Consider the following 11,981-nt stretch of genomic DNA (forward strand, 5'->3'; position numbering starts at 1 on the left):
TCCCGATATGAGAGTGTATTCACACTTGATTAATCAGTTTCGTCATCATTGCAATTTGTAAACATTACCGATACCGAGCCGGATCGGAAAGGTTTGAAAGTTCTTAAACGGTTCATAGGATATCAATTTACTCCTATTCCTGATAACAATAGTCCTCCTTTTAGAATTAAATTCACCAAGCTCAGGACGAATATGATATATTAATATTCATCCCAACTGGATCAAAATAATTCAAATTGGTGACCAATTCCAGGCATAAGAATGCTCGAAACCACCTAATGACCTATTGTCAATTTCAAGCATTATTAGTCCTGTCCACTCCGTGATCGATTCAGACAACACAATAATTTTCATCTTTTACATTTATAAGCTAACGATCGATCTCGGTATGGTCAGACTTTGTAAATACGCGAAGTGTAAATTGACTCCCACCCCCATCCACCAAGCGGGGGTACGCACCCTGTAGCTCATCATCCAAAGCCTAGGGAAGATGTTAAAGCCTCTATAATTGAAACAAAAAAAAAATCTTATTCATTCACAATCGACATGTATCACGCGTTGTATTTGATACAACGCATACATACATACATGTATAAATATATACAGGCACCAAGGCATACTGACATACACACATACATACACACACATGTGTACATACATATACGTATATACAAATATGTATTTCACACGCAAACATCGTAACATTGATTTACTATTTCTATTCTAATAGATTTTAACTAAATTCATTGTGCCAATAGTCATTTCATTAATAGAGTCACCATATTATTCTACCGATTACTCGACTTTCAATAAATGAATTGTGATGAAATCAAATACAAAATCTTTGCTTCATCTCTGATAGGCAATACCACATAAAAGTAGTTCAGAAAATGTACGTTATTGCTGTTATAGCGACGCGAAATACTCCTAACCTCATCTCACTCTCGAAGTCAATCTATCGAACAGACACAACAGATCTCGCTCTAACTAATGGTTTTCATATATGAAATGACTAATGGATTTGAGATGGATGGAGGTGCCGTCACCCAATTTCTATCTCTTCTATTGGTCGATCGTTGGTCCTGAGCTGAAACGGTAGCCTTTATTACCGTTCTTGCATTCCACTTCACTTACACTTCACTCACATATCACCTCATCCATCAGATCCCACACGAGCACGACACAACCTCACAGAATAAACGTCAAAGATAAACTTAATTCACCATTCAACTATTCCGTTATCGTGTGAAACCTGACTGGGGTACGTTCATTTCACTTAATTTCCACTTCACACTGGTAATAAGGGCCGGTAGTATGAAAATGAAACATAAAAAAAGAGCTCAGTTAAGCCCTACCGGCCTCTCCAACCCCGGATGTTGGAGCGTATTGCAATCAACATCTTATTCAAATCATGCCTCACTCAATAAATTCAATAATTAAACTAAAAGTTATAACACATATTTATATTAAATTGTAACAATAATTAATCTGATGATGTTTGCAGTACCGTCAAGCCCATCAACCACGGGAGGGCATATATGAGAAAGTCAAAACCCTAACAATATTTAAATAACTTAAAATGTTAACAATGTTTAAATTTTTAGTTATTTATTACGTAAATGTAATGAATACATTTACGTAATAAATAACTAACATATGAAAAGTAATAAAAGGTAGCTTTCTTTAGGAAGTTTCCATCAATTGTTACAATTAAATGAAATGATAAATTATTGATTTGTGTTTGGACCAAAAATTCATATAGCTATCAAATTTGTTTATTTCAGCTGTTACAGCATGTTTTTTTGAATTACGAGGAGGATGAAATATTCCTTTCTTTCAACGGTGGTAAAGACTGCACGGTACTGCTAGATGTAGTAAAAAGATTGCTTCCCAGTCACTTAAACTACGAGTTAAGTCTTCGATGTATATATGTACAACCAGTCGATCCGTTTGAAGAAATAGAAGAGTTCGTAGATCATTGCAAAAATCATTATAATATAAATATAGAAACTATGAGAGGAGGAATTAAGTCAGTTTTGGAAAGAATATGTCAGGAAAATCCTCGCATGAAGTCCTGTTTGATGGGATCTCGAAGGTCGGATCCATATTGTGAACTTTTGAAGCCGATACAGGTAGAAAAGACAAAGTGAACAACTGCTTCTCCATCTAAATACATAATTTAATTTTACTTTGTTATAGGAAACTGATCCAGATTGGCCCCTTATAATGCGGATTAATCCATTGCTCGATTGGTCTTGCGCTGAAGTGTGGGATTACATTAGAGAAAATAACGTACCCTATTGTTGCTTGTACGATAGAGGGTGAGAAAATAATGCGAAATTCATTTACAGATAGCTTAACTATACTCTTATCAATATCAGATATACATCTATCGGTGATAAATCCAACACTATCCCGAATCCGCATCTGAAAAGAATTGGTGAATGTGGAGAATATACATACTTACCAGCGTATCAATTACAAGAAGCAGATAAATATGAAAGAGCAGGACGAATGTAGACTTTTGGGGTTTTTTAATCGTTTTTATAAATAAATTTTATTTCTGCTTATCTGTTCGTTTTATTTTATATTGAAATATTTGTAGAATAACAAGTTTGTGGAAATCGATTTGGCCATTTTGAAGAAAAGCGTGTTTTGCTGTTTTTGATCACTATTTTTAATTCTTACGAAACCGGATTCATATGACCGGAATAACCGAAGTTGGTTTGTTTCGAAGCAAACCAAATTTTGACATATTCTCCGATAAGAGCAGCATTGGAGAAGGAAACAAATGAGAGCAAACTTAAGCATACGCTAGTGTAGAAAAAAAGCAGTGTGAGCTTTGAATAGGTTATCCAAACCTACCAAAGCTGAAATAATAAAAAATAATAACAAATAAAGAGGAGCTTTTTGATGTGCACTGATTTGTTTACACCAATAAACGTTTTCCATTGATGCATTTGATGTGTTTCACATATATATATATATATATATATATATATATATATATATATATATATATATATATATATATATATATATATATATATATATATATATATATATATATATATATATATATATATATATATATATATATATCATCACACTCGGCCAAACTACACGCTTACTTGTGGGTACTCAGTGGCTGATTCAAAAGTACTCATTTTCGAATACTGTGACCAGCTGTCAAAAAATGAGTAAAATATAAAACTTTCTCTGCGTAGAATTAGCTTTATCCGACATTTTCATGTTTGAAATTTTGAAGATTTGAAGTTGCTCAAAATGGAAAAAATCAGAGATCTAGTGGACAGTGAGTCGTATGAGCCTATAGTTGGTAAGTAGAGCTAGCTTCTGCGAGGATTTCTCTGTATTTTTGCAAGTTTGTCTAAAAAAGGGATCAACAAATCCGGATCGGAGACCTGGAATTTTCCAGAGGAGCTACTATTTTTTCCGGTTATACAGTGGACTCAGGTATTGAGACGAAATTCTCAATCTACTAGGTGCTATTCAATCAATTACATGATTTTTCAGAACCTGACTGATTACTTGGTATCTGCAAATAGAGTACCGCATCTAGTTTGCAATTCTGAAACGTTTAAAATTGGATCATACTGTGTCATTGTTGATGGTGTTTGTTAAAAAACAGTTCTATCAGAAATGCTGTAGACGTATATTTTAAAACGTTCTCCGTCTTCGGCATACAAATTCCCACACGAGTGAAAATTCTTCACGATGTTATATACATTGTAATTTACTAAACGAAAAAACATACAGCTCGTAAAACGGTGCATAAAATTGCCGGAGTGCTTGAGGAGTCATTAAAAGCTCTACTTATGTGAAAACAGAAATTATTTCATAAAACTAAACAATTTGAAGACAATACTGCGTCTGAAATTAAATGAAAATTTATATACTATTAGTTTTCTTTTTAATTGTTGAGATAGACGTAAAATCTATCCATTTTCAATGAAAAAATGAGTAATTTCCACTCGCTTACAAGTGTCAACAAAAACGAGTAATTTCTACTCAAATTTTGCGAAAAACGTATTTACCCAAAATTGCGTAATACCTATTCTACTCAATTTTGGGTAGGTATAGTTTTTGCGAAATTGGGTAGCTTTTGACTCAATTTTGGGTAGCCACAAATAAGCGTGTACCCCGACCCTGGTCAACAGGCAACACTGGTATGAGCAGAGATGCCAGGTAAAAATTTCAAATATCTGCAGACAGGGTCTGTAAATCTGAAAAAAAAATCTGCAATCAGCAAGTATGTCTTGCTGGCAGCAATTTCTCTATAAAGTATGACACGCAAAACAGACTTGGCGAGCAAAAAAAAAAGGTCGCGGAAATTTTTTCAAAAGTCTGTAAATATAGACGAAAGTCTGCGAGAATTTCAAAAATCTGCAAAAGTCTGCGAGAATTTCAAAAGTCTACACAACAAAAAATGTCTGCAGCACTATACCCCAAATCTGCAGATTTACAGACAAATCTGCAGACCTGGCATCTCTGGGTATGAGCTCCTAATATACTCGCTTGTGAGGAATTCTGTCAACTGTCAGAAAACTGGCTGCATTCCGGCTGCTCTCAAAATTGTCCAGGCGAAATTGCGTTATTATCTCGCCCGACGTGTCTTGTTTATTTCCCTCTTCCTTCTTTTTTCTCTTTTTTTATTCGACTTCATTTGATATTCGTCAATCCCGCATGTACATACAAAAAAAAACGAATCTTAAGACGAGGTAAATGAGATTGAGATATGGGTATGTTTGGAAGTGAGAAAGTAATGTTATTCGCAATAACATTTTTCATAATGAGTATATATGAAGGGCAATAACTTATTGTCTTTCATATGAACTTTTTATTGAAAAAATGAGACCAAAAATCTAAAAATTAGAACCGATTCAAAACGGTTCTGCCGATCTTGTATGGCAAGAATCCGACAGAAACAAAACCGTTAATAACCCCCGAAAAGGGTTATTGCATTGTTGCCAGACTTTTGCCAGAACTCTGGCAGAATTCCGACAAAAATAGCTGGCAGACATAGCCAGCCGCCTGGGGGGAATCTGCCCGCCTTGTACAAGTGGGTAATAGGTACACAGTTGCAGGCATTGTTATATTGAGCAGCGGACAGTCAAGACACTATAAATGTGTGTAACCAGAACTAAACGGTTTTTAGTTGATTAAGACCTCATTAACCTTACACATGCCTACTTTAATAAAGTTTTAGTTTGGATGCGGCAGCGTGGTACAGTACGAATAATAGAAAATATGAATGTGGATAAACAAACTACGGTAATAGAAATGGGGAGGCAGTTTGCATCCCTGATTAAGCCATCCAGCACTCGCTGAGAATAGCCAAAATTAACAGACTTTAACTGCAATTAATGCACTAATGATTATAGCATCGAACATGCAAAAGTCAAAATGTTCACCATTTTTCATATTGACCCACTTCAAACCGCTCGCTAAAAACGTCCAAAATCATCCTATTCTACCGGCTACTGATTCGCTCATCTATTGAACATGTTCAACATTATATTATTTGAGCTGCTATGGATTCACCAGAGCATCGAATTAACATTAGTCAAAAAAATTACAATTTTACAGGAAGAACCACCGTATAGTCCCTGAAAATGTCAAAAAAGCAATTTGCAATTGTTATTAATTCATTATGAAATGAAACATGGAATCAGAGATGCCAGATCTGCAGATTTGTCTGTAAATCTGGCGATTTAATAAAAAGTGTTGCAGACATTTTTTGTTGTGCAGACTTTCGCAGACTTTTGAAAACCGAGATTGTGTGAATTGTGAAACTTTGCCCCTTTTCACTACTATAATTTTAAACGATGCACCTAGACTAAAGTACAGATTAGTTATATTAAACATTCTGAGACACAATTAAATATTATGAAACAACCAGTATAGTTCTCTATAATAAAATAATGGTGGATTTGAAACGAACCTTTTATGAAAGCGTTCGTGATGGAGAGTGACGAGTTGAGTTCGAATTCAAATGGATAACGTTGACTTCTGATGAATACCGCTGATTTCCTTCACTTGTTTCCAAGCTGACCTGTTGTCCGTGGGTGTGATACTGATATGGTTTGTGTAGGTATAGAGTTCACAACCGATTACAATCTTCCAGTAAAGAAAACTTTAAACTGCTGGATTGATCAGTGATACAATAGGCATGTGATATTAGAAGTATGAAATATATCTATGGCTTTCTACATTTATGTTCTTAGCAAATACAAGATCAATACATGTGCCTCGAAGCGTAGTAGCTTTCGAAGGATCAGATTCCATATCCAGCTTCATATACTTGCTCATGAAACCAATGAATTTAATATTATCTTGTTTTGAAGCATCTATATTGAAATCCTCCACACATATCATCGGCATTGCTTTACGAGAATATAAAAATAAATTACGCGTGGTGAAAAATTGCTTCTCTTTGTAGGTTGTATCTGACGAAATGTACAGAACAACCAACAGTATTGTTATGCCATTTAGCGTAATATCAGTTGCACATATGTCACCGAAATTGTCAGCCAACAACAAATTTTCGTCATATTGCTCACTAAGTTGTTCGAGTTTATGAACAGCTGCATTCAAATACGTACTGTCCTTTAGGTAAATTGCAACACCAGCAGCTCTACAATTAGAACGTTTAGATTCGGCGATGCCATTTTCTGTTATATTCACAGCAGAACAATTATCTAACCAAGTTTCGCTAATTGCTGAAATATTACAGATCGTGCCAGAATATGAATGAATATTGATCATCCCTATTGTTAGAAATTTCTCAGTTTTGTTTAAATGGCAAGAACTCGAACTAAAATTTATTGGAATGTTATTTCGGGATTTCACATAATTTTCGCTTACTTTCAATTAGTATCTAACCGAGTGCTCGTTGGCTACTGAGTTCTCAACTTGGCAATTTGTACGGTTACTGGTATTCCTATCGAGCTATAGTTAAGGTTACCTGTATAAGTTAAGTTTATTGCTAATGACAATTCTCTTCATACCTGGTAAAGTTACTTAGCTCAGGCATACTTTTACGGCAAATGTAGCGTTAATTTATAAATAGAAAAAGTACGGGTGTGTAATGTCAGAGACATAACTAGATGTCGTGAATACGAATAAAACTGACACGATTTCTTCACACATTCGAATTCGAATTGATAGTTGATCGATTGTGTGAATTGCGAAACTTTCCCCCTTTTCACTACTAAAATTATCAACGATTTTTAACGTCGATTTTCTCATTTCGGATTTGCATATTTCATTGACAGAAACTATCAAGATGCTGTACAGGATTCATTTCTGCCTTTTAGAAGGACCAAATTGTGGAAATCTCTACGATATTTAGCACAGTTCGGAACATTTTTCTCGAACGATTTTCGCACAGCGAAAAGTGCACGAAGCAAATCAAATTATTTTGGATTTTCAGTAAACTGATGATTTCTACTTTTGATTTGCAAAGAAGTAATCTTAAAAGTTCTTTAGATAACATTTAGAGCCATTAGAACGGCTGATTTTATATAATGTTGTCCACTTTTCGTTTCTTGTTTTCTTTCTCTCCAATGCAAAGCACCAGAAGCTGATGCAATCGTTCTTGCTTGAACTGAAACAAACCGACACATCCGCTCGCAATGCCAAATGATGCGAAACTGATTTAAGGTAGCGCTTCGCCGTGGTCACGGGAGTTCGCTGTCTATCCCGGGGGTTCACGCACTTTACCCAAAATTGTTTGAAAACGGTAAAGAAAACGGAAATTCCAAGAACATACGATTCTAGATAATTAATTTTTCTATCGATTCGTATATAAACTGTGCCTGATAAACGTTTTTATCGAAAGATTTCGTGCGAGTTTTAAAAATAAATGAGTTTTTCCTTATTCTTTCGCACGCACACAATGTCAACGCATGCAAAATCGCACGAAATCTCGCGAAAGAAAAGCTTTCTAACTAATATTTTTCGCCAAATGCATAGTAAAATCATTTACCTACAATCGTATGTTTTTGATTTTTCGTGAATCGGGTTAGTATTGGAGAAATTTGCAATTTAGAGTGAAATTTCGGCGACAAAGCAAGAGGAAGCAGTGAGTTGTCTCGCTTCGACTTGACCACGGCGAAGCGCTACCTTAATGCGTCTTCTCGCCTTGACGACCGGAAGGCAAATGAGACCTGAGCGTTTGAGGTTTTCAACCACGCAGAAGGTGCGCTCTTCGATCGATTTTCGAGCACGGTTCCCCTTTTATAACGTTAAGTTGAAGATATGTGCCTGACTACCTCAAAATCGTCGTCCTTGTGCGAAAAACCCAAACAAAAGTAAAGAGTTTTCCGCGTTGTTTTCAAATTTTCAGAAAACTTTATTTTTGAGTTGTTTGTGGTTATCTCACACTGTTCAAAATATTATCATAAATTCCTGATCATATTTTCGATGAAATAGTGAAAGAATTATGTTGCTGCCATTAATACAAGTCGAGATATTCACGATTAAGTTCTGCCCATTCTTCCATATGATTAATTTTGAAAAGGCGTCCCATAGTGAAATAAGTCGTATTCAATGGTGGCTCTGAAAAGAACTTTTTATGAAAGCGTTCGTGATGAAGAGTGACGAGTTGAGTTAGTTAAGCACGCAGGCTCTGAATTCAAAACCCATATTCCGGAACTAAGCTCTAAAACTTGAAGACAATTTTTCGCCATGACTACAAGAATATGTTGTATAGTGTACAGTAAAGTAAATTTCCGCATAATTCTTTAGGAGTATTATTATGGGTTCTAAAAAAAACGAATAGAAGAAAACTGGAATAAAGAACTAGACCCTGAGTTCAAGAACTAAATTTAGAACCAATAACAGACTCAGAATCCAGTTTGAATTCGAAACTGAAATTAGTTCCGGAATACAGTTCCAGAATCCAGTTTCAGCACGCAGGCTTGAACTTCTCGTTACGACTACCGAAAAGCAAAAAGCGACCTGAGGGTTTGAAGTTTTAACCACGCAGAAGGTGCACTCTCCGTCGCTGCTGGTTAAACTCCCGCTCGCCTTGATGGCCAGCAAGCGAATGAGAGTTGATACCTGAGCGTTTGAGGTTTCAACCACGCACCTTGATGGCCAGCAAGCGAATGAGAGTTGCGACCTGAGTGTTTGAGGTTTTAACCACGCAGAAGGTGCACTCTCCGTCGCTGCTGGTTGATGGTTTAACTCCCGCGATGGCAGTCTGCTCGCCTTGATGGCCAGCAAGCGAATGAGAGTTGCTACCTGAGCGTTTAAGGTTTTAATCACGCAGAAGGGGCGTGGTTGATGGTTTAACTCTTAACTCCCGCTCGCCTTGATGACCAGCATGCGAATGAGAGTTGCTACCTGAGCGTTTGAGGTTTTACCCACGCAGAAGGTGCTCTCTCCGTTGCTGCTGGTTGATGGTTTAACTCCCGCTCGCCTTGATGGCCAGCAAGCGAATGAGAGTTGCTACCTGAGCGTTTAAGGTTTTAATCACGCAGAAGGTGCAGTCTTCGTCGCTGCTGGTTGATGGTTCAACTCCCGCTCGCCTTGATGGCAAGCAAGCGAATGAGAGATGCTACCTGAGCGTTTGAGGTTTTAACCACGCAGAAGGTGCTTGGTTGATGGTTTAACTCTTAACTCCCGCTCGACTTGATGACCAGCATGCGAATGAGAGTTGCTACCTGAGCGTTTGAGGTTTTAACCACGCAGAAAGTGCTCTCTCCGTTGCTGCTGGTTGATGGTTTAACTCCCGCTCGCCTTGATGGCCAGCAAGCGAATGAGAGTTGCGACCTGAGCGTTTGAGGTTTTAACAACACAGAAGGTGCACTCTCCGTCGCTGCTGGTTGATGGTTTAACTCTCACGACGTCTGCTACCATCGAACGCACGAAAAGAAAAGATCGATTTTCACCACGGTTCCCCTTTTATACGCATTACGTTAAAGATATGTGCCTGACTACCTCAAAATCGTCGTCCTTGCGCGAAAAACCCAAGCGAAAGTAAAGAGTTTTCCGCATTATTTTCAAATTTTGAGAAAACTTAATTTTTGAGTTGTTTGTGGTTATCTCACATTGTTCAAAAAATTATCCTAAATTCCTGATCATATTTTTGATGAAATGGTGGAAGAACTATGTTGCTACCATTAATACAAGTCGAGATATTCACGATTAACTCTTAACTCCCGTTCGCCTTGATGACCAGCATGCGAATGAGAGTTGCTACCTGAGCGTTTGAGGTTTTAACCACGCAGAAGGTGCTCTCTCCGTTGCTGCTGGTTGATGGTTTAACTCCCGCTCGCCTTGATGGCCAGCAAGCGAATGAGAGTTGCTACCTGAGCGTTTAAGGTTTTAATCACGCAGAAGGTGCAGTCTCCGTCGCTGCTGGTTGATGGTTTAACTCCCACTCGCCTTGATGGCAAGCAAGCGAATGAGAGATGCTACCTGAGCGTTTGAGGTTTTAACCACGCAGAAGGTGCGTGGTTGATGGTTTAACTTTTAACTCCCGCTCGACTTGATGACCAGCATGCGAATGAGAGTTGCTACCTGAGCGTTTGAGGTTTTAACCACGCAGAAGGTGCTCTCTCCGTTGCTGCTGGTTGATGGTTTAACTCTCACGACGTCTGCTACCATCGAACGCACGAAAAGAAATGATCGATTTTCACCACGGTTCCCCTTTTATACGCATTACGTTAAATATATGTGCCTGACTACCTCAAAATCGTCGTCCTTGCGCGAAAAATCCAAGCGAAAGTAAAGAGTTTTCCGCATTATTTTCAAATTTTGAGAAAACTTAATTTTTGAGTTGTTTGTGGTTATCTCACATTGTTCAAAAAATTATCCTAAATTCCCGATCATATTTTTGATGAAATGGTGAAAGAACTATGTTGCTACCATTAATACAAGTTGAGATATTCACGATTAAGTTCTGCCCAATTTTCCATATGGCTAATTTTGAAAAGGCGCCCCATAGTAAAGTAAGTCGTATTCACGACAAAATGAATTGTGTACGATGATAACGGTAATAAATCGAGTTAACTTATCCAATAAGGTTAACTTCTCCGATATTCGCACGTGAATATATCTCCGGTTATGACGTTGGACGTCCTGCTGTCAGTCCACTAGTGACACGATTTCTCCGACACGATTACTCCGACATCACTGCGTACGGCGATCGAGGGGCTTACTCCATACATAATATAACACCCCGACCCGTAATACCCGTTATATCTGGATTTTACCGACCTTCTGAACGTCCAGAAGGGCTACCTTGATCGCTGGTCTCTGCAGTACTCCCGAATTGGTTTGAACGTCGACTTTGCGTACCTGTCCGTCCACAGCTGTATATGTCTTGACGATGCGGCCTCGTAGCCACCCGTTTCTCACAGATTCGTCGACGACAATAACTAAATCGCCTTCTTTTAGTGGAAGCAACTCTGAGAACCATTTGGTCCGCCGAGCGATTGTCGGAAGATACGCCTGGATCCACCTTTTCCAGAACTGGTTCAGAAGATACTGCATACGTTTCCAGTTTGTTCTCAGCGAAATTGGTTCACCTATTGGGATTCTGTTGAGGTTGTTGGATCCACTCGAGCTCATGAAGAGAAAACTGTTCGGTGTAACAACACGAATGTTAGAGGATGAGAGTTGATAATCATTTCGACTTCTGCGAGAAGTGTAACCAGCCCTTCGTTGTCTAGTCTTTCGTGATGTGCTAACACTTTGAATGCGTCTTTAACCGAGCGCACCTTTCTTTCCCACACTCCTCCCATGTGCGGTGCAGAAGGTGGATCAAAGTACCATTTCGTATCGGTGTTGGTAAAGGTGGCTGCTATCTCGTGGTTAATTGCCTTAATTTCGTTCGCCAAAATTCGAGCAGCGCTGTGAAAATTTGTGCCGTTGTCGCTGAAGATCTGCTGCGGTGCACCTCTTTTCACCACGAACTGACGTATGGCCATTCTACAGGATTCTGTTGATAG

The 11,981-nt window shown here is 38.1% G+C and overlaps 1 protein-coding gene across 1 annotated transcript in view; it reads left to right on the forward strand.

Annotated features, from left to right (window-relative positions):
- The window catches only part of LOC131432776 (FAD synthase-like), a 94,269-nt gene extending 91,699 nt beyond the window's left edge, over positions 1-2,570 (forward strand). Inside the window, exons 2-4 of the mRNA XM_058599280.1 lie at positions 1,785-2,132; positions 2,200-2,321; positions 2,382-2,570. Of these exons, the coding sequence (XP_058455263.1) occupies positions 1,785-2,132; positions 2,200-2,321; positions 2,382-2,520 (609 nt within the window). The 3' untranslated portion in view covers positions 2,521-2,570. The remainder of the gene's footprint in view (positions 1-1,784; positions 2,133-2,199; positions 2,322-2,381) is intronic.
- Positions 2,571-11,981: the final 9,411 nt, after the last annotated feature.

The sequence above is a fragment of the Malaya genurostris genome, chromosome 2, assembly GCF_030247185.1.
Source record: "Malaya genurostris strain Urasoe2022 chromosome 2, Malgen_1.1, whole genome shotgun sequence".
Lineage (NCBI taxonomy): Eukaryota > Metazoa > Arthropoda > Insecta > Diptera > Culicidae > Malaya > Malaya genurostris.